This window comes from Heliangelus exortis, chromosome 18, assembly GCF_036169615.1.
Source record: "Heliangelus exortis chromosome 18, bHelExo1.hap1, whole genome shotgun sequence".
NCBI lineage: Eukaryota > Metazoa > Chordata > Aves > Apodiformes > Trochilidae > Heliangelus > Heliangelus exortis.
The window spans coordinates 13,719,780-13,741,526 of NC_092439.1; the positions used below are offsets into that span (position 1 = coordinate 13,719,780).

General features: G+C 43.4%; 1 protein-coding gene and 2 long non-coding RNA genes across 8 annotated transcripts in view; 2 read left to right on the forward strand and 1 right to left on the reverse strand.

Moving 5' to 3' along the window:
* Positions 1–5,478: 5,478 nt before the first annotated feature.
* The window catches only part of LOC139804367 (mucin-2-like), a 39,461-nt gene continuing 23,192 nt past the window's right edge, over positions 5,479–21,747 (reverse strand). The window contains exons 30-46 of one of the 4 annotated variants that reach the window (XM_071761562.1): positions 21,502–21,696; positions 19,319–20,141; positions 18,335–18,436; positions 17,834–18,019; positions 17,159–17,260; positions 16,583–16,852; positions 13,955–14,236; positions 12,687–13,066; positions 12,233–12,477; positions 11,608–11,782; positions 10,009–10,052; positions 9,088–9,210; positions 8,889–8,987; positions 8,396–8,518; positions 7,983–8,028; positions 7,503–7,614; positions 5,479–5,862 (exon numbers count right to left, since the gene is read on the reverse strand). In XM_071761562.1, coding sequence (XP_071617663.1) covers positions 5,667–5,862; positions 7,503–7,614; positions 7,983–8,028; positions 8,396–8,518; positions 8,889–8,987; positions 9,088–9,210; positions 10,009–10,052; positions 11,608–11,782; positions 12,233–12,477; positions 12,687–13,066; positions 13,955–14,236; positions 16,583–16,852; positions 17,159–17,260; positions 17,834–18,019; positions 18,335–18,436; positions 19,319–20,141; positions 21,502–21,696 — 3,503 coding nt within the window. In that variant the 3' untranslated portion in view covers positions 5,479–5,666. Of the gene's footprint in view, positions 5,863–7,502; positions 7,615–7,982; positions 8,029–8,395; positions 8,519–8,888; positions 8,988–9,087; positions 9,211–10,008; positions 10,053–11,607; positions 11,783–12,232; positions 12,478–12,686; positions 13,079–13,954; positions 14,237–16,582; positions 16,853–17,158; positions 17,261–17,833; positions 18,020–18,334; positions 18,437–18,904; positions 19,010–19,318; positions 20,142–21,501; positions 21,697–21,747 lie in introns of all 4 variants that reach the window. The other 3 variants (XM_071761563.1, XM_071761564.1, XM_071761565.1) reach the window with 3 other exon arrangements.
* On the forward strand, positions 13,078–15,593 carry LOC139804390 (uncharacterized). Its single transcript, XR_011729360.1, has 3 exons — positions 13,078–13,186; positions 14,342–14,644; positions 15,503–15,593. It is a non-coding gene; the product is annotated as an uncharacterized lncRNA (long non-coding RNA).
* Positions 15,617–19,642, forward strand: LOC139804388 (uncharacterized). Of its 3 annotated transcripts, none has more exons than XR_011729359.1 (5): positions 15,617–15,688; positions 16,583–16,852; positions 17,159–17,734; positions 18,047–18,133; positions 19,601–19,642. It is a non-coding gene; the product is annotated as an uncharacterized lncRNA (long non-coding RNA). The 3 variants fall into 3 exon arrangements; XR_011729358.1 differs by lacking the exon at positions 19,601–19,642 and adding an exon at positions 19,319–19,415; XR_011729357.1 differs by lacking the exons at positions 15,617–15,688; positions 16,583–16,852; positions 17,159–17,734; positions 18,047–18,133; positions 19,601–19,642 and adding exons at positions 17,934–18,019; positions 18,335–19,009; positions 19,319–19,415.

A 21,747-nucleotide genomic window follows, 5' to 3' on the forward strand; every position in this document is an offset into this window, starting at 1 on the left:
GTGTATTATGTCTCTGGAGAGCTCCACAGTTTGAGTCTTTGTCTGTAGACTGATTTGGAATTCAAGTCTCAGTTACTGCCTTTTTTCAGGAGTTCATGTTGCACTGGTTCTTAACGTGATCATCTGTTGTGGCTACTGCAGGAAATGCTCAAAAGTATTTTTAAGTCTTCATTGCTAGGTAGGTGCCTTTTTCTAATTCTTCTAGGGACTGCTTTCTCAAGAAAATGTTAAGAGTATTGCAGATGTAGAGGACAAAATGAGGCAGTTGTGAAGTTTGAAGAGCAAACAAATGTTGAAGAAGGAATTTAGAGGGCAAGAGAAGAGAGAAGAGCAGAGTGTGGGTGTGAAGGAAATGCACTGCAGTGTGAGGGGACTGAGCTCTAGATGAGAGTGGTGATGGCCAAGTGAAGAGTTATGAAATAGACCTTTTAATGTACTGTTTTATCTCCAAGAGCTGGCTTCATCTGCTAATCAATAAGGAGTGTTAAAGATTTGGTTTATATAGCATCTCTTTCTAATTTTATGATTGCAGAGTCATCTGGGGTTCTATTTCTCATTTAACAGCTTTGCTAATGCACAATGATTATTAATCAACTGCAGTATTAATCAGTAGTCTTAGTGTATTATCAAACCAACATTTCATAGTTTTTTTTTTTCATCAGGAGTTATTTTTTATGTGGTTTTCATCAGGAGTTATTTGTTGACAAATGATAGTTGAGAGGAATCTTTCACAAGCGAATTTCCTTTGATTTATTTCTTTAATGTACTTAGTACCTACTCTGAAATTAAATTGTGTTCAAACTGTGTTTTATCCTTGCTCTTGGCTGTCAGTTTCTATCCCAATTTATGTTCTAGAGTTCACAGATTGTTTTCCCATTTCTCCAGTGTGCTGAGAGATGAGAAGAGTGAGAATTAATTGACTTGAAAAAATGTTGGTGTTCTTTTGGATGCTAAAGCACCTATTTAGCATTTTAATATTTCTTAGCATTTTCATTTCAGTATTAACCAGTGATGATGTGCAAGGGTGTAAAGAGAAATTGGTATATTTTGAATTACTAAAACGTTTAAGTACATCAGTGAGATCAGGGCCTCTGGGAAGAAAGGCAAATATGTGGGGGGGTTTTAGAATAAGAAAAATGAAAACCCATATTAACACTGCTGCAGTTTCAAGTTGTAGCCTACTGAAGACCTCAGCTTTCTCTCCTAGAACTTCAGGAAGCTTGTGAAGAAACCCAAGTTGATCTGTTTCCATACTGCAGTATATTTTAGAAGGATTTTATTTATTGTATTGCCAACTTCTGAAATAAAATTTGCATATAGGTGGGAAAAGCAAGTAGAATGAAATTGCTCTTTACTTGCATGTCTTTCTCCTGTGTGGGAGAACTGTAGAACTACAGCTGTTTGGAGTGTTAGAATTGGCTTAGAATATGTTTTTGAAACATTAGGTGTACTAATTAACAAGTTTGTTATCAGGAGAATTTTTTATTTTCGTGTGATGTGTAAATGGCAAGAATTCCAGTTTCACTTTATGGCTGGGTGGTAACCCATGAGAAGATACTTCATGTAGATTCAAGAAGTACAGCAGTGCTTGGAATAAATCTTTGGGAACCTAGAGATCCAGATAGCTGAGTATGGTGTTGGTTCAGCCACCCACCTTTAAGGTGTCTTGTTTTTGAGATTCATAAAGGGAGCTTGATTGATGCATTTGTCCTGCTTCTGATGAATTTGGAGTGCTGATTTTTATAGTGACCTCTTATCTGGGATTGGTAGTTTCATTTTCTGTCATTTTGAAGAATGAAGATATCACTCTGCTTGTTCTAGTAGATGTTTCCAGTCTCAAAAGCTTTTGTAATTAGTCTGTTCTTACTCAACCTGTCTTATGTTTGTTGATTGCCACACTTAATGATTTGTTTGTTTGCAGACAGTAAGGCACTGAAGAACATGGAACACCAGAAATCAGATGTGCAGTTCCAGAAGAAAATACAAAACATAAAAGGCTTATTACAGCATTGTTTCATTGCCATAGAATCTTGTAAGTTCAGAACTCCTATTAACTTACAGATAGTGTAAGAAAATAGAGAAACTCTCAAACGATTTGGGCAGGTTGGAAGGTGCTATTTTTTCGTTTTTTCATGTGAAGTGTTTTCTACAATATTTAAGGTGTTTAAAGTTTTAAAATCTTTCCCTTTCTTTCATCAAGAAACTTCATCCTGAATACCCTAAATATTACAGAGAACATTACTGCTTGAGTTATTTTTTACAAAGTGTAAATTTGAATCTTAGATGTAGATGTGTCACTTACTGTAGATGTTACTACTTTACTGTAGATGTGTAGTATGCCCATGAGGGCATGGTTTAGTGGTGAACTTGGCAGTGCTGGGTTAACAGTTGGATTTAATGATCTTAAAGGTCTTTTCCAACCAAAACAATTCTGTGATTCTCTGAATAGCATTAAAATTCCTAATTGATGAGTAAGGGCAGGTTCATGTGCAGCTTAGGAGTTGTTCTGTTGTGTTGTTGCACTGTCCATGCACAGCTACCCTCATTTTTCATGTTACCTTTCTCTAAGTTGTGATACTGAGAGTGGGTTATGAAAACCTAAATGTTCTCCATGAGTACACTTGGATCCTGAAGTATGGTGTGAGTAGTAGATACTCTACTTGTAAAGATACTCAGCTGAGTTGGAGAGAGGAGGTGAACAGCCAAGGTGCCATGGCCTGTAATCTGTGCTTGAACTTAAAACTTCAAAAGTGCAAATCTTGAGTTTACTTGCAGTGCAGGTCCTCTGGCTTTTCTTCTGTGTGAGCTTTGAGGAAAAAAAAATTGAAAAAATAGACTTTGCTTAAAAAAAAGGGAGCTGTGTAATACAAAGAGAAAATTAATTGGTTGCCAGCATTTTGCAGTGGGTTGGTGTTCCAAGCAAAAAAACAACCAACTGAACAACCCAAAACCAAACAAAAACAACTCAGCACCCCCAAAACCCACTAATCAAGATTTTCTCATTAACTGATGAATTATGTTCATGCACACAGCACTGGGTCATTGGGGGCTGCAGTGGCTTTTTCAATTTAAGCTCATAGGTGAGCTACCTGGTAATAATGTGGTGCTTGGCTTTGAGATTTAACCTCCATATAAAAAATTAGTTTTACATGGCAAGATAATTGATCTGTGGTGAATGAACATGCTTTCTGCAAGACAGTGTTTCCAATAGTTCCTGGTTTAGTTTTCTTTAGAAAAGTGAATAATGCCCAGCAGAGGGCAGCTTAAAACTGGAATATGCCTTTAACGTGTTCATACACTGCTTAAAATAGTTGAGGAAAACCTGCAGGCCAAAAAAATCTTAGGGAAGCTTTGTAACTGGTCACCATGGCACTGAATTCTCAGAATACAGGGCTAGGGGGGAAGGGGGAAAAGCCTGCAAGTCCAGCTGCCCTCAGACTGAAATCATGGCCAGGTTTTGGAGGTGTTTACAGATGTTTGTTGTACATAACATATTTGGTATAAATGTGTTTTTGCCCTCTACACCCTGAGCTGTTGGCTCAGCATAGATTTAAGTTGGGATTGATATTGCCTTAAAGCACCAGGCCTGACATCACTGGGGTGCTGCATGCCAGACCCTAAGGGAATCCTGCACCCAGCAGTGCTGGTTCCTCACTGCTCTGCAGTTCAAGATCCCATCAGACTCTTCCCACAGTGCTGTGCCCCAACCTCTCCTGAAGCCACAAGCCTGGGAAGCTCTGCTGGAGCTGCCAAACTGCTTGACCCACTGCTCACACTGTTCAGGATTGTTTGGATGCTTCCTCACTGGGATAAACCCAGAGTTCAGGCTCTGGGGACCCTGTGCTGCAATTGCAAAACTGGGGGAGCACAACTCCACAACTTCAGCCCCATGAAAAGTGGCACCTTCCTGGGTCAGAGAAGGTGCAGGGAGTGGTGCAGCTCCTGACTGCTCTGTTGTAGCTGGAAACCATGTCTGCAGTCTGCATTCCTCCTGTGGGACAGGCAGACTGTGGGTGGTTGAGAGATGAATGGGTAGAGCAATAAAATGAGAATCTTGCTGCCTTCTTCTCCCCAGTGATTAATCCTAATTTGATGTCAAGTCTGTGAAGAATAGATATGGCTCTGTTGATTTCATTTCTTAATAAGCATATGTATAACATATATATAACATATACATACATATATATATATACACACACACAACATATATATATATATATATATATAATAACAGTTCCTTCTTTATTTTTCAGCAAAGAATCCAGGGCAGATTTCAGGCTTTGTATTATAACAGCTACTGATAAGGTAAATGGTCCCACCAGTTGAGGTAAAGATGATGAACTACTGTGCAAAAAGGCAGCCAGTTTTTTGTCATTAGTGTGTGTTAATTCAAAATCCTTTAGATAACACAGGAAACAAATGCACAGTGTAATAATATCCTGAGTTTATTTGCAAATTCTTTACAGTTATGGACAAGAGAATTTTTGAATTTTACTAAGTTCATTGACTGCAGTATTCTTAAGTTGTTTTTTTCATTCACATAAGAATTTGTTTATTCAACTGAATAAACAAATGATTTCTACAGCCAGATACCTTTTGGCCTAGAACTTGAAACTGGAGTGATGAATCAAGTTTTCTCTTTTTGTTTTCTTCTTTCCCTTGCATTTTAGACTACCCCACTAATTACAGAGAAAACGAGCTACAGCCTGCCTGTTACTCCATTATCTTGGCAGCTAAAAGTGAGCAAATGAGAGGTATTCTTTTTATCTCTGTACATTTTTGCCAGACAACAGAGCTGTTTAGACCCATGTGAAGAAACTTAACCTTATCCAGGAAAGGGGTTTTGAGTGTGTCTTTATTCTCCAAGGCTGCTAGAGAATATTCCCATCTGAGTTAGAAAACTCCTGCTGCCATTCATCTGCACCATTTAGGTGATGTTAGGTGGGAATTGAATGGTCACCAACACTGAAAAATGAGAACAAGTGAGACAAACTAAAGGAGCAAACAGCCTTCTCCCTCTCACTGCGTTGTCTGTTAGGACTGTTGCATCCATAAAAAATTATATTCATGGAATCACAGAATGGGTTGGGTTGGAAGGGACCTTAAAGCTCATCCATTCCCAACCCCTTTCCATGGTCAGGGACACCTCCCCCAGCCCAGGGTGCTCCAAGCCCCATCCAACCTGGGCTGAGACACTGCCAGGGATGGGGCAGCCACAGCTTCCCTGGGCAGCCTATTTCAGTATCTTACTATAAAGCTTTCTGTGTAGTTAAGTGCAATGAAGTTACAATGTTATCTGGTTTTGTTTTTTAGAGACCCCCTAAAACCTTTTTTTCCCCTCAAAATGTCAGTTTTGTGATCAAATGGAAACATATTTGCTTATTTCCATAATTTACACGTGTATTTTACAGTCTTCTATTTTGAACCTTGAATATTTTATCACTTATGAAACAAACCAGAGATTGAATTATTATACACTTATTTTTTTTTATTATTTTTTTTTTTTGTACAAGTAAGAAATGAGAAAAGGTGGTAACAGAAATTGACATAAGAGTTCTTAAAGAAAGAGCAGAAGCTGTTCTGGGCAAACATGATTCCAGCTTCTGTAGTGTCTCTTCTTTTTCCAATGATCACTAATTTCCTAAGCCAAATTTACATTTGAGACCTTACTGGAAAGTTTGACTGCCTTGGGAGTAATCTCCTGAGGCACAGGCATCAATACACTGGCAGTGTTCAATGTAGATATAGTTATAATTTATGCTTGTACCATTCTGGCAAGTCAGGGTCACTTCTCTGCTTTGGCTGCTGAGCTCCTGGCAGCAGCCACACTGGTGTTGCATCTCGTTTGCCTCAAGAGAATACCTGTGTTCCACAGCAAAAAGAAAATACATCATCTTATTAGAAACTGACACACAAAATCAGGAACTTTTGTTCTGGGGCTCGTTGGGGGGGTTGGCAGTGGGATTCTTTTGACAGTCTCTCTTCCTCACATCTTACACTTGTAAATATGATTTTAATTACCTCTCTTGAGTAGTGAAACTGTTGTTGCATCCTAAGTGGAATCATAAACACATGAACTTTGCTGTTGTTTTGTGATGATAGAATCATTTGTGTTAAGCTCATGGAATCCAGCTGTAAACCTAGCACTGCCAAGTCCCTGAGTACCCAACCTATGCTTCTTTTAGACATCTCCAGGGTGGTTGACTCCACTACTTCTCTGGACAGCCTGTCCAGTGCTTGACAACCTTTCCAGTGAATATTTTTTCTTAATATCCCATCTAAACCTCTGCTGCTGCAGCTTAAGGCCATTTAGTTCCATCCTATCACTTGGTACCTGGGAAAAGACACAAACACTCAAAGATCAACCCCCTTCAGGTTGTAGAGAGCAATAAAGCCCCCCCTCAGCCTCCTCTTTTCCCAGTTCTCTCAGATGCTCCTCATAAGGTTTTGCTCAAGGCTATTAAGCAGCTTCAGTGTCCTTCTCTAGAGGAGCTCCAGCACCTCAATATTCTTCTTGCAGTGACAGACCCAAAGCTGAGCACAGTGCTGACTGGAGGGGGTCAGTCACATTCCTAGTCCTGCTGGCCACACAACTCCTGATACAAGTCAGGATGCTCTTGGCCACCTGGGCACACTGCAGGCTCAGTTGGCTCTCACCCCACACCAGGTCCTGTGGCACTGGGCAGCTTTTCAGCTGCTCTTCCCCAGGTGTGCAGCAGTGCACAGGGTGGTTGTAGCACAGGTGTAGGACCTGTATTGTCTGGGCCTCAGTGAACCACAGACAATTGGCCTTGGCCCCACTGCTGCAGCCTCTCCAGGTCCCTCTGTGGAGCCTCCTTACCCTCAGACAGATCACCACTCCCACTCAACCTTGTGTCCTCTGCCTCATCCAGATCCTTGGTAAAGACAATAAGTAGAATTGGCCCCAACACAGAGTTCTGGGACCTGCCACTGGTGACCAGCTGCCAACTGGATGTTCTCTGTTCACCAGGATTCCTTAAGCCTGTCCATCCACCCAGTTTTTCATGCAGGGAACCATGCACCTATCCAAGCCATGAGCAGCCAGTTTGTCCAGGAGCAAATCCTGTGGGGAAACTGTTGTAGGCTTACTGAAGCCCAGATAAAAACCATCCACAGTCTTCCCTTCATCCACTAGGTGGGTCACTTTGTCAGAGAGGGAAGTTGGGTTCATCAGTGAGTTTCTGCCTTTGATAAACAGAGGCTGATTGGGCCTGACAGTCTGACCTCCAGTGCTGGGGAAGGCTCTGGGGCTGATGGGCCCATAGTTCTGCAGATCCTCCTCCTGGCCCTTCTGGAAGAGCTGTGTCACATTTGCCAATCTCCACTCTAGTGGAGCCTCCCTGGTTAACCAGGATTGGTGATGAATGTTAGAAAGTTGCTTGGTGAACAGTTTCCTTGGGTGATTGATTAATTGGGGAGTACAGTGTAAAATATGTGTAAATAAAGCCATAGAAACATTAAGTTAAGGTTTTGGAACTTACATGGAGGCACTAGGACAGTTTCCTTCACAGTATGTCAGCTCAACAGGCCCAGCAGACTGGCAGTCACCGTGGCGGATCACAGTATTCTTGCTGTAAGGTTTGCACTTTGTAGCTTTATGAGAAGAGGGAAAAAAACATATTTCAGATCTCTAGTTCAGTATTAAATGAATGCTCAAACAATTTCAAAATACATGATGCCTGATTATAGAAAATCTGCAGTACGTGGAAGTTGAGGAGTGATAGTGTGTAATGCATCTGGAGTTTTCAGGTTATGCTTTAGTCTTAGCTGTACGTTGTCTTTGGAAGATAATGCAGAGGCTTGAGCATTGGTGGAAAACATTTTCTTTTTGAATAAATTAGATAACAGTCTTGATAAATAGAGTATGTGAAAACTGGGGGAGTGATCAATGTTACCCACTCAAAGACAGAAGTTGAATACAGCTCTATTTAAGCAGAAAGCAGAAACACAGCAGTACATACGTTTACATATTTCACAGCAGCCATCAGGAGTCATCTCTGTTTCATCCTTTGCAAAAGAAAAGAAGAAGGATTTGTAGTAAGCACAGAGGACAATTGAGAGTAAACATCTGATACTGATTACTGCTCCTGGTCAGAAGGCTTCTCTGTGATGAACAGTGAATGAAACAGGATGACTTACAGCCTCCATCAGGGAACTCAAGTTCTTGTAGTCCCGTGTACAATTACTAAGCTTTCCTTGTTGGTAACGTTACAGGGATCAACCAGGACTTGTTAGGACTTAGTAGTGATTCTTATTATTGTTACACACTAAAGCAACTTCAGTGAAAGTGATTTGTTTTATTCTTCTGTGCCCTCCCCCGGCCCCTTGTTCTTTTAAGCTGCATCCAGCCAATGAAGAATTGATTAAAACTTACAGGATCACACTCTCCTGGGTCGTATGCTGGGCATACTTTTTTAGTTTGGACTGCAACATATTGATCTTCAATTATTTCACATTTGTAATAGCTGCAGTTATCAAGTTGCAGGACCTCATCAACCTGAGATAAAAAAAGCAAACATTTGTTTTCACTGTGATCAAGCATAGTATGACTTCAAAAATGTCTGAGCTGATTAAGTTCTCAGATCTCAAAGAGTCTCAGATGCTTCTGAACTTCCTTCAAGTGGCAAAAGTGAAATTTTACAAACTTTCTCTCCCTTGAAACTTTAAATCCTGGGTCTGAAAACAGACCACAAAGTAGAAACCCGTGCCCAGTTAACCACACATACAGCAAATCTTTTATTCCAGGTAAGCACTGAACTCAGAAAAAAGTGCTGTAATTTCAGTGTTAAATTTTTATCAGTAAGGGCTGTGAGTTGTCTCTTAGCTATGCACTGGCCAATAGGCCTGAACACAAGAGGAACACTTACCTTGAGCACTTGAAGAGTGTTGTTACTTAGTCTAATTATGCAAGCTACTGGAAGACACCTCCCACAGCACTGTCCTTCCTCAGCCATGTACTGATGAGCCTGTTCCCAGAGAGTTGAGGAGAAAATGTTGAGTTGGTGTTGGAGAATTCTGCCTTCCTATAACTGAGAGCTGAGTGGGCAGCTGAGAACCTGAACTCACCAGTGGGCAAGATGTTTCACAGCGAACTGGTTCACAGCGCACAACGTTTGCCGTAGTCACTGGATCTTTCTCAGAACTGCAGGTACATTTCTGACACGAATCAGTTATTGTTGACATTCCAACCTGGAAGAGAGGAAAAGGAATTTCAAATGGCAGCAGTTCCTATATAATGTATAGACAGATCTGAGAGTATTTGAGAACCATGAAGGTTGCTGCAGTGCAGGTGTGACTGAGTTGTTCAGCTCTCTTTGAACATAAAGTTGTTAGGCCTGAGGACATGCAGGAAAGCACACACAGGAAGAAAAAGAAACCAAATGAAGCAATATGAAAGGAAAAAGTAAATTAATAGAATGCAGGTAAGAGTGATTTGTGCTGCCTAGTTATTTTATCAGCTTTTGGATGCTCCATTTAAGAATTCTTTTCCCTAAGTCTTGTTCAGTGGCTGTAAAACAATTATAATTAAAATAATTGGATACATATGCAGAGATACACATGGATTTTTATTTTAATCTTTGTGAGATGTATCCCCCCAAGGTTAAATTTAAACTTAAACTTTAAACATGCTTAAATTTTGGCTAAATAAGTACCAATTTTAGCAAAGATTTGGGTATAAATTAAAGCAAAAATTTATCTTTGTTTTTGAAAGCTCTCTGGAGCTCTCTGTTTTGAAAGCTTATTTCAAAGAGTGGTTGAGTTTGAGCTATTATCAGCTCAGCTGGAAAATTCATTAATTCCAGAAGTGGGAGAGAGCTTAAAAACAGTACATTCATGTTTAGTGCTACATGAGGAAAAAAAAATAACTTCCAGCTAAGGGCTAGAGATTAAAAACTATGTACTGGGACAAGAACTTTCTCAAAGGCTTCTGCTGGTAGAAAGGGTTCAACTTCCCCCAGTGCACCAATGTAAGGGTAGCATTCTCACCGTGTGTGTTGTACCATTGATCACACAGACATCAGGTATAGGTTCTGAAAAACAAAAGAAATGAATTCCAGAGTAGACTCAAATTGTGAGATTTTCCTGAAAACTCAAGATGTTATCAAGTTCTGACAGTAACACAGAGATTATAAAGAACTTCAACTCAGTCCTCCTTACGTGCTTAGACTTTGTATTTAATATAGCTGGGAGCTTAAGGAAAGTTTCATCTTTGAAATTATCTGGAAGAGTTGAGGAGGAATGGCTTCAGACTCAAGCTATGCAAGAAAAATCTTTTTTTTTTCCCTTTCAGTTTCACTTCAAAGTAAATTAGTTGCTTCCTCTTTGAATCCTAAAAGTCCAGTAACCTTCAAATATGCTTTTGCTACTGATTCTTTATGACCTCTCAGAACATGGCATGGATGGAAGATTAATTCTGAGTAGAAAAAAGGCATCCTTACTGCAATAATATAGACAATTTGATAACAATGCAGAGCTTATTCATGACTTTAACTGAACACGTCAGATTCAGCTGTTCTGTTGTTTTGACCTTCCTGGTTTGGCCTTAACTTATGTCTATTTTTTTCTTTTTGTTCTTTGGTATAAATATGCATGTATAAAAATATGTCTATGAAGAAGTATGTGTATGTATAGACATATATAAATGTGGGATTTAAAAATCTTCATTCAAGAACACTGTAAGTATGGTTATTTATACTACAATGACATTTCAGTTACTGATTACTGCTCTCTTTGTCTTACTGCATCATGTTACCCACTTTTGCAGATAACTCAGGATTTCTGCTGCCTTATTCATATGTTTATACATTTTAGTTTAGCTACAGCTAGGCTAATGTTAATGGTCTCCAATGCTACATTAACAACATTAAATGTAATGCATTAATAACCTCTATGATTACAGATACAGAGATAGGGGAGCTACATACTCCACTTGAAGGTCCCAAATATTGTACTGTTCTCCCACCCATCTCAATTCAGTCACCAAACTTCATTGAAAATATAGTTCTGTTTCTAAAAAACTTACAGTGCATGTTTAGCCAAAAATTGATGCATGGTGACTGAACCAAAACAATTTAATGAAAGTTTTGCTGCTATTGTGATACACAAAGGACTTGCTTAGATACTGAAAGAAGTGGAAAGGTAATTGATCAGTGTGTGGCCTGGTATTTTATATATGTATTTTTCATAGAATGGTTAGGGTTGGAAGAGACATTAAAGATCATCTACATCCAACCCTCCTGCCATGGGCAGGGACACCTTCAGCTACACCTGGCTGCTCAGAGCCCCTTCCAGTCTGGCCTTCCACACTGCCAGGACTGCACTACTTCCCTGGCCAGTCTGTTCCAGTGTCTCACCACCCTCATAGTAAAGAATTTCTTCCTAATATCTGATCTGAATCTCCCCTCTTCAACTGTTAAGCCATTGCCCCTTGTCCTCTCACTACCTGCCACTGCAAAAATCCCCACCCCAGCTTTCTTGTAGTGCTTCAGGTACTGGAAAGCTGCTATAAGGTCACATTGGAGCCTCCTCCAGGCTCCGTGTCCTTCTTGTGTTGGGGACTCTGGATCTGGGCACAGTAATACTTACGGCATCTGAATTCAGGACAACACGGGTCCTTTGATGGTAGCACAGCCATAGAAAGAAATCCTTGGTCACAAGCTAATCTCTGCTCTGTTTGGCATTTGGGTGGCTGGCATTGTGTGGTACCAGTGAGGGGGTCACAGATACAGTTCTGGCATTCACTTATCCAGTTTTCTCCAGGCTGAAAAAAATGTAAATGATTTATTCTTAACTGCTTTCTCACCATAGTTCTGTTTCAGATTGAGACAGACACTCAAAATATTTTGGGAGTTCAAGTTAGAATTTTCTTAATATATGATTTCTGGCTTTAAGAGCAAACAAGCTGAGAACAATCACAGGATTCTCTTCTGCATTATAAGAATGAGATTTTACCATTTTCATAGCTGGTCTACTTACTTCTATAACATTTAAATGTCTTTTATTTTAAAAAGGCTCTAGTATTTGTGAGCTTCTCTATCACCAGATAACCTAAAAGCCTGGTAATGCCAGACTGCAGATTTTTGCATAACCAGGGCATTTGTAACACTGCCAGCTGCATTACTGAAATACAAGTTAATTTGAAATGGCTTCTAGAGGACAGAAACTGAACTGCTTCTGCAGTGGTGATATATTACAAAATAAGGAGAACCACCTTCCGTGGAGGATTGACATCAGTACAGTTTCTTTCTACTGAAGTTGTGGGAGATGTTGCTGTGGTTGATGAGACAGAAGATGCAAGTTCTGTGGATGAGGTGACTTGGGTTGAAGTTTCAGAGACAAAGGGAGTGAAAGTTGTTGAAGGACATGGCCCCTGGAATGTGTCAGTTTCACATTCGTTGTTGCATAGTGCATAAAAATTACAGCCAGCCTTATCTGTTGTGTTGTACACCACTTCCCCTGAAAAGGAAAATTGGAGAAGAAATTAAAAGACCAATTGACATACTTCAAAACAAAAAAGGACAAGAAAATACTGTGAAAAAAAAAAAGGAAGTGTATTCAAGTATAAAAAGTTCTGTTTAGATGATTTAGAGTGATCTTTAGCTAAATAAAATATTAAGGGTAATTACTGCTTTTTAATATTTTCATAAATAAAATAAAAAACTTACCAGGAGAAAAGAATCTGCCAAAGACATGACAAAAACATGGGGGTTTGCTGACTGATGTTCTTCCCTCTGTCGTGCTGATGGATACTGTGGTGTGTGCTTTAGAGCTGGTGCTGGAGATGGTGGTAGTGGTAGTGGTTGATGTGGGCACTGCTGGTGTGGATGGGATGATGGTTGTGCTTGGTGTTGGAGAAGGAGAGGTCTTGCTGGTGCTGGTGCTCGTGCTAGTTCTGGTGATACTGGTGGTTGTTCCCTGTGTTGGTGTCTCAGTGGTACTGGAGTGTACTGTGGTGCCAGTGGTGGTGCTCAATGTAGCTGTTGAGACCGTGGGTGATGTTGAAGGTTCTGTGGGCACAGTGGAGGTTTGTCCTGGAACAGCTGTGCTGGTGGATACTGTGGTGGGTTCTTCCGTGGTGCTGGAGGTGCTGGTAGTGGTTGTGGCTGATGTGGGCACTGTTGCTGAGGATGTGATGAGGGTTGTGCTTTGTGTTAGAGGAGGAGAGGTCTTGCTGGTGCTGGTGCTCGTGCTAGTTCTGGTGATACTGATGGTTGTTCCCTGTGTTGGTGTCTCAGTGGTTCTCGAGTGTACCGTGGTGCCAGTGGTGGTGCTCAGTTTAGTTGTTGTGACTGTGGGCGATGTTGAAGGTTCTGTGGGCACAGAGGAGGTTTGTCCTGGAACAGCTGTGCTGATGGGTACTGTGGTGTGTGCTTTAGAGCTGGTGCTGGAGGTGCTGGTAGTGGTTGATGTGGGCACTGGTGGTGTGGATGGGATGATGGTTGTGCTTTGTGTTGGAGAAGGAGAGGTCCTGGTGGTGCTGGTGCTGGTGGTTGTGCCTCGTGCTGGTGACTCCGTGGTACTGGAGGCAAACGTGGTGGTTTTTACTGCAGATTGAGGGGTGGTGGAAGTCACAGTGGGTGATGTTGGAGTTCCTGTCCCAGTTGTCCCTGGTGTGGCTGTTGTACTCGGGCAGTGGTCACTGTCACAGCAATACACTGTGATCTCATAGTCAAAGCACATGGGGTACTTCCTGATCTGATCCTTGTTCCTGCAGACGAGCCCAGTGTCAAGGCTGCACTCAAATACCTGTCCCATGGTCTTAATAGTTCTGTCAGGGTAATCTTTAGCACGACACTTGATATCTCGGGGCTTGTCACACAGATTATATCCAGCAGCTCGGATTTTTTCAAAAGTCTCCATGTCACCATTTTCACTGCCTGGGGCAGGGGAATCAACGTTAAACCACTGAGACCAGGAGCAGCTCTCCTGGCACCTGCTTGTGGTGTTGGTGCTGGAGGTGCTGGTAGTGGTTGTGGCTGATGTGGGCACTGCTGGTGTGGATGGGATGATGGTTGTGCTTTGTGTTGGAGAAGGAGAGGTCTTGGTGGTGCTGGTGGTGGTGGTGGTTGTTCCCTGTGTTGGTGACTCAGTGGTACTGGAGTGTACCGTGGTGCCAGTGGTGGTGCTCAGTTTAGTTGTTGTGACTGTGGGTGATGTTGAAGGTTCTGTGGGCACAGAGGAGGTTTGTCCTGGAACAGCTGTGCTGATGGGTACTGTGGTGTGTGCTTTAGAGCTGGTGCTGGAGGTGCTGGTAGTGGTTGATGTGGGCACGGCTGGTGTGGATGGGATGATGGTTGTGCTTTGTGTTGGAGAAGGAGAGGTCTTGGTGGTGCTGGTGCTGCTGCTGCTGGAGGTGGTTGTTCCTTGTGTTGGTGACTCAGTGGTTCTCGAGTGTACGGTGGTGCCAGTGGTGGTGCTCAGTTTAGTTGTTGAGACTGTGGGTGATGTTGAAGGTTCTGTGGGCACAGTGGAGGTTTGTCCTGGAACAGCTGTGCTGGTGGATACTGTGGTGGGTTCTTCCGTGGTGCTGGAGGTGCTGGTAGTGGTTGTGGCTGATGTGGGCACTGCTGGTGTGGATGGGATGATGGTTGTGCTTTGTGTTGGAGAAGGAGAGGTCCTGGTGGTGCTGGTGCTGGTGGTTGTGCCTCGTGCTGGTGACTCCGTGGTACTGGAGGCAAACGCGGTGGTTTTTACTGCAGATTGAGGGGTGGTGGAAGTCACAGTGGGTGATGTTGGAGTTCCTGTCCCAGTTGTCCCTGGTGTGGCTGTTGTACTCGGGCAGTGGTCACTGTCACAGCAATACACTGTGATCTCATAGTCAAAGCACATGGGGTACTTCCTGATCTGATCCTTGTTCCTGCAGACGAGCCCAGTGTCAAGGCTGCACTCAAATACCTGTCCCATGGTCTTAATAGTTCTGTCAGGGTAATCTTTAGCACGACACTTGATATCTCGGGGCTTGTCACACAGATTATATCCAGCAGCTCGGATTTTTTCAAAAGTCTCCATGTCACCATTTTCACTGCCTGGGGCAGGGGAATCAACGTTAAACCACTGAGACCAGGAGCAGCTCTCCTGGCACCTGCTTGTGGTGTTGGAGCTGGAGGTGCTGGTAGTGGTTGTGGCTGATGTGGGCACTGCTGGTGTGGATGGGATGATGGTTGTGCTTTGTGTTGGAGAAGGAGAGGTCTTGGTGGTGCTGGTGCTGGTGCTGCTGGTGGTGGTTGTTCCTTGTGTTGGTGACTCAGTGGTACTGGAGTGCACCGTGGTGCCAGTGGTGGTGCTCAGTGTAGTTGCTGTGACTGCGGGTGATGTTGAAGGTTCTGTGGGCACAGTGGAGGTTTGTCCTGGAACAGCTGTGCTGGTGGATACTGTGGTGGGTTCTTCCGTGGTGCTGGAGATGGTGGTAGTGGTTGTGGCTGATGTGGGCACTGTTGGTGTGGATGGGATGATGGTTGTGCTTTGTGTTGGAGGAGGAGAGGTCCTGGTGCTGCTGGTGCTGCTGGGTGTGGTTTTTCGTTGTGTTGGTGGCTCAGTGGTATTCGTGGAGACTGTGGTATCAGGGCTGGGTCGTACTCTAGGGTTAATGGCAGTCGTATTGTGTGATGTTGAAGGTTCTGTGGGCACAGTGGAGGTTTGTCCTGGAACAGCTGTGCTGGTGGATACTGTGGTGGGTTCTTCCGTGGTGCTGGAGGTGCTGGTAGTGGTTGTGGCTGATGTGGGCACTGCTGGTGTGGATGGGATGATGGTTGTGCTTTGTGTTGGAGGAGGAGAGGTCCTGGTGGTGTTGGTGCTGGTGGTTGTGCCTCGTGCTGGTGACTCCGTGGTACTGGAGGCAAACGTGGTGGTTTTTACTGCAGATTGAGGGGTGGTGGAAGTCACAGTGGGTGATGTTGGAGTTCCTGTCCCAGTTGTCCCTGGTGTGGCTGTTGTACTCGGGCAGTGGTCACTGTCACAGCAATACACTGTGATCTCATAGTCAAAGCACATGGGGTACTTCCTGATCTGATCCTTGTTCCTGCAGACGAGCCCAGTGTCAAGGCTGCACTCAAATACCTGTCCCATGGTCTTAATAGTTCTGTCAGGGTAATCTTTAGCACGACACTTGATATCTCGGGGCTTGTCACACAGATTATATCCAGCAGCTCGGATTTTTTCAAAAGTCTCCATGTCACCATTTTCACTGCCTGGGGCAGGGGAATCAACGTTAAACCACTGAGACCAGAAGCAGCTCTCCTGGCACCTGCTTGTGGTGTTGGTGCTGGAGGTGCTGGTAGTGGTTGTGGCTGGTGTGGGCACTGTTGGTGTGGATGGGATGATGGTTGTGCTTTGTGTTGGAGAAGGAGAGATCTTGGTGGTGCTGGTGCTCGTGCTAGTTCTGGTGATACTGGTGGTTGTTCCCTGTGTTGGTGTCTCAGTGGTACTGGAGTGTACCGTGGTGCCAGTGGTGGTGCTCAGTTTAGTTGTTGTGACTGTGGGCGATGTTGAAGGTTCTGTGGGCACAGAGGAGGTTTGTCCTGGAACAGCTGTGCTGATGGGTACTGTGGTGTGTGCTTTAGAGCTGGTGCTGGAGGTGCTGGTAGTGGTTGTGGCTGATGTGGGCACTGTTGGTGTGGATGGGATGATGGTTGTGCTTTTCGTGGGAGGAGGAGAGGTCTTGGTGGTGCTGGTGCTGCTGCTACTGGTGGTGGTTGTTCCCTGTGTTGGTGTCTCAGTGGTACTGGAGTGTACTGTGGTGCCAGTGGTGGTGCTCAATGTAGCTGTTGATACCGTGGGTGATGCTGAAGGTTCTGTGGGCACAGTGGAGGTTTGTCCTGGAACAGCTGTGCTGGTGGATACTGTGGTGGGTTCTTCCGTGGTGCTGGAGATGGTGGTAGTGGTTGTGGCTGATGTGGGTACTGCTGGTGTGGATGGGATGATGGTTGTGCTTTGTGTTGGAGAAGGAGAGGTCTTGGTGGTGCTGGTGCTGGTGATACTGATGGTTGTTCCTTGTGTTGGTGACTCAGTTGTACTGGAGTGTACCGTGGTGCCAGTGGCGGTGCTCAGTTTAGTTGTTGTGACTGTGGGTGATGTTGAAGGTTCTGTGGGCACAGTGGAGGTTTGTCCTGGAACAGCTGTGCTGGTGGATACTGTGGAGGGTTCTTCTGTGGTGCTGGAGGTGCTGGTAGTGGTTGTGGCTGATGTGGGCACTGGTGGTGTGGATGGGATGATGGTTGTGCTTTGTGTTGGAGGAGGAGAGGTCCTGGTGGTGTTGGTGCTGGTGGTTGTGCCTCGTGCTGGTGACTCCGTGGTACTGGAGGCAAACGTGGTGGTTTTTACTGCAGATTGAGGGGTGGTGGAAGTCACAGTGGGTGATGTTGGAGTTCCTGTCCCAGTTGCCCCTGGTGTGGCTGTTGTACTCGGGCAGTGGTCACTGTCACAGCAATACACTGTGATCTCATAGTCAAAGCACATGGGGTACTTCCTGATCTGATCCTTGTTCCTGCAGACGAGCCCAGTGTCAAGGCTGCACTCAAATACCTGTCCCATGGTCTTAATAGTTCTGTCAGGGTAATCTTTAGCACGACACTTGATATCTCGGGGCTTGTCACACAGATTATATCCAGCAGCTCGGATTTTTTCAAAAGTCTCCATGTCACCATTTTCACTGCCTGGGGCAGGGGAATCAACGTTAAACCACTGAGACCAGAAGCAGCTCTCCTGGCACCTACTTGTGGTGCTGGTGCTGGAGGTGCTGGTAGTGGTTGTGGCTGGTGTGGGCACTGTTGGTGTGGATGGGATGATGGTTGTGCTTTTCGTGGGAGGAGGAGAGGTCTTGGTGGTGCTGGTGCTCGTGCTAGTTCTGGTGATACTGGTGGTTGTTCCTTGTGTTGGTGACTCAGTGGTTCTCGAGTGTACTGTGGTGCCAGTGGTGGTGCTCAGTTTAGTTGTTGTGACTGTGGGTGATGTTGAAGGTTCTGTGGGCACAGTGGAGGTTTGTCCTGGAACAGCTGTGCTGGTGGATACTGTGGTGTGTGCTTTAGAGCTGGTGCTGGAGGTGCTGGTAGTGGTTGATGTGGGCACTGCTGGTGTGGATGGGATGATGGTTGTGCTTTGTGTTGGAGGAGGAGAGGTCTTGCTGGTGCTGGTGCTGGTGCTGGTTCTGGTGATACTGATGGTTGTTCCCTGTGTTGGTGACTCAGTGGTTCTTGAGTGTACGGTGGTGCCAGTGGTGGTGCTCAGTTTAGTTGTTGTGACTGTGGGTGATGTTGAAGGTTCTGTGGGCACAGTGGAGGTTTGTCCTGGAACAGCTGTGCTGGTGGATACTGTGGAGGGTTCTTCTGTGGTGCTGGAGGTGCTGGTAGTGGTTGTGGCTGATGTGGGCACTGGTGGTGTGGATGGGATGATGGTTGTGCTTTGTGTTGGAGGAGGAGAGGTCCTGGTGGTGCTGGTGCTGGTGGTTGTGCCTCGTGCTGGTGACTCCGTGGTACTGGAGGCAAACGTGGTGGTTTTTACTGCAGATTGAGGGGTGGTGGAAGTCACAGTGGGTGATGTTGGAGTTCCTGTCCCAGTTGTCCCTGGTGTGGCTGTTGTACTCGGGCAGTGGTCACTGTCACAGCAATACACTGTGATCTCATAGTCAAAGCACATGGGGTACTTCCTGATCTGATCCTTGTTCCTGCAGACGAGCCCAGTGTCAAGGCTGCACTCAAATACCTGTCCCATGGTCTTAATAGTTCTGTCAGGGTAATCTTTAGCACGACACTTGATATCTCGGGGCTTGTCACACAGATTATATCCAGCAGCTCGGATTTTTTCAAAAGTCTCCATGTCACCATTTTCACTGCCTGGGGCAGGGGAATCAACGTTAAACCACTGAGACCAGGAGCAGCTCTCCTGGCACCTGCTTGTGGTGTTGGTGCTGGAGGTGCTGGTAGTGGTTGTGGCTGGTGTGGGCACTGTTGGTGTGGATGGGATGATGGTTGTGCTTTGTGTTGGAGAAGGAGAGGTCTTGGTGGTGCTGGTGCTGCTGCTGTTCCCTGTGGTTGTTGTTCCCTGTGTTGGTGTCTCAGTGGTACTGGAGTGTACTGTGGTGCCAGTGGTGGTGCTCAATGTAGCTGTTGATACCGTGGTTGATGTTGAAGGTTCTGTGGGCACAGTGGAGGTTTGTCCTGGAACAGCTGTGCTGGTGGATACTGTGGTGGGTTCTTCCGTGGTGCTGGAGATGGTGGTAGTGGTTGTGGCTGATGTGGGCACTGCTGGTGTGGATGGGATGATGGTTGTGCTGGAGAAGGAGGTTTGTGTTGGAGAAGGAGAGGTCTTGGTGGTGCTGGTGCTGGTGGTGGTGGTGGTTGTTCCTTGTGTTGGTGACTCAGTGGTACTGGAGTGTACCGTGGTGCCAGTGGTGGTGCTCAGTTTAGTTGTTGTGACCGTGGGTGATGTTGAAGGTTCTGTGGGCACAGTGGAGGTTTGTCCTGGAACAGCTGTGCTGGTGGATACTGTGGTGGGTTCTTCCGTGGTGCTGGTAGTGGTTGTGGCTGATGTGGGCACTGTTGCTGAGGATGTGATGAGGGTTGTGCTTTGTGTTGCAGGAGGAGAGGTCTTTGCTCTTGTTGTCTGTGTTTTAACTGAAGTTTGTGGTGGGTTTGACTGTGTTTTTAATTCGGAGGTTCCAGGTGTAGTCTGTTTGTTTTGTGTTGGCTTTGTCTTTGTCAGGATTGTAAATAGTGTTGGTTCAGGAGTTGTTGTAATTTGCACTGTGGTTGTCAGTGTTGTAGTTTCTGTTTGTGAGCATGGTACATAGCTGCAGCATGATATCCTGATTTCATAATTTAAACATTGCTTAGATGGTTGATCTTTGTTGTTGCAGATTAATCCTTCAGTTTGACTACAGATCACTGTTTGGTTCAGATTGCTTATCTCTGTATCTGGTTGTTCTTTGGCTCTGCATTGGACACTGCTGGGGTTTTGACACACACTGTACCCTTTACTTCTTAGGTTGTTAAATGTTTCATCATCTCCACTCTCTTCATTGTTTCCGGGCTGTGTGGCATCCAACCATTCTGACCACCTGCACAGGCTCCTCACACAAACAGTTGTCACTGCACTTGCAGTTGTCACTGGGGCTGCAGTTGTCTTTGCTGTAAATGAAAGGAGGAAATCAGTCTTGTTTGTTCTTTTTGAGGAAACTGCCATGAAAAATTTATTTCTCTTTCATGCATTTTTATGTTATTTATAGTATTATATATGTTTAGTATGTATAGTATAATATATGTATTTTTTTTCTTTTAATTCTTCTGACAGTCTTTAATTTCATTTCTTAGGTGGTTTTTTATCTGCTGTTTTTCTAGTGGTACATTATGTGATACTTATTTTCAGCTTGTAGTTAAATATTAGTAATATGACATCCTTTGTGTTGGATGTCAATAGTAAGGATAATGTGATATCATGATTGCTATGGAATAAGTAAGAGGCTTTTTCCACTTTGGAGGTCTTGTGTCTGTACTTATTTACACTTAACTGCATAACCACACAGGCTTTAAAATATCTTACATAATTTATTATTTATTTATAATTTATAATTTTATTTATTATTTATTTATAATTTATTATTTATTTATTTATAATTTATTATTTATTTATAAATATATTAAATATTAATATATTAAATTTAATATTATAGCATGTAATATATGTATAAATATAAAATTTATCTCTAGCATATATATTTTATATATAATAAATCATAATAATTAGTACACATATTCAATATATATGAAATATATATTCTGATCAGTATATATTATATTCTCTATAAATATAAAGCCTAATGAGTATTTTCTGCTTTCTTTTATAAGATTTCATATTCTTAGCATTATGAAGGTAACCACTTTGAATATATACCACTTTCTTCATAAGAATCTTACTTAATAGAAGACCTAAAGCTGACTATTTAGTTCTTGGTGTAGTATTGTGTAATTTTCAGGAAATAGATCTCACAATTTCCCATAGTTACATTGTCACTATAGTGAGTTAACTACAGGAATAATGTAGAAGTGTACTGAGGAATAGAAGGAAACTGTTGACTTGGTTATTAACTACAATTAGGAAAGGTTCCTGAGAACAGTTTTAAACAATCTGAGCATTCATTCCCTCACACCAGATTTCTTATCTTCAGTTTGACCTACCACGGTCATTAAAAAATGGCAGTAATTGCCTTTTGTGTTGTCAGAAGTTGGTCTAAAACTGCTGCCTTTTCAAGCCCCCAGCCCTGCCCCCCAGAGAAATCGTGGTGAAAGAGTTTGTAAGAAAAGCTGTACTCATTTCTACATCCTTGTTTAGGGTCTTTAGCAACTGAAGCTGCCAGATCAGTTGGTGGCTCCAGCAGAAGTCAACAGTTTCCAGTAAAATTATATGCCATTAACTGATAAAAAGATGCTCTCTTTCTTCTCAGTCCTTTCCAGAGATTTTTCAGTTATATTAAAGAGTATTCCTGCATACCTGAAGGAGTAGTTTGGGGCTGAATTGTAGAAAATGAAAGTGTAGGTGTTGTAGTGAGGCCACATTTAAGGATATCTCTGCTTATTGTCCCGTTGACATCACACGTTGCACTGAAACACCACCCAATTCCATCTGTGGTGTTGTAGATTGTTTCACCATATTTATAGCTCTTCCCTTCATAAACACAGTGGCATGCTGGAAAACACAAGTTTTTTGTCAGGCATCTATGAAAAGATAATATTCAGT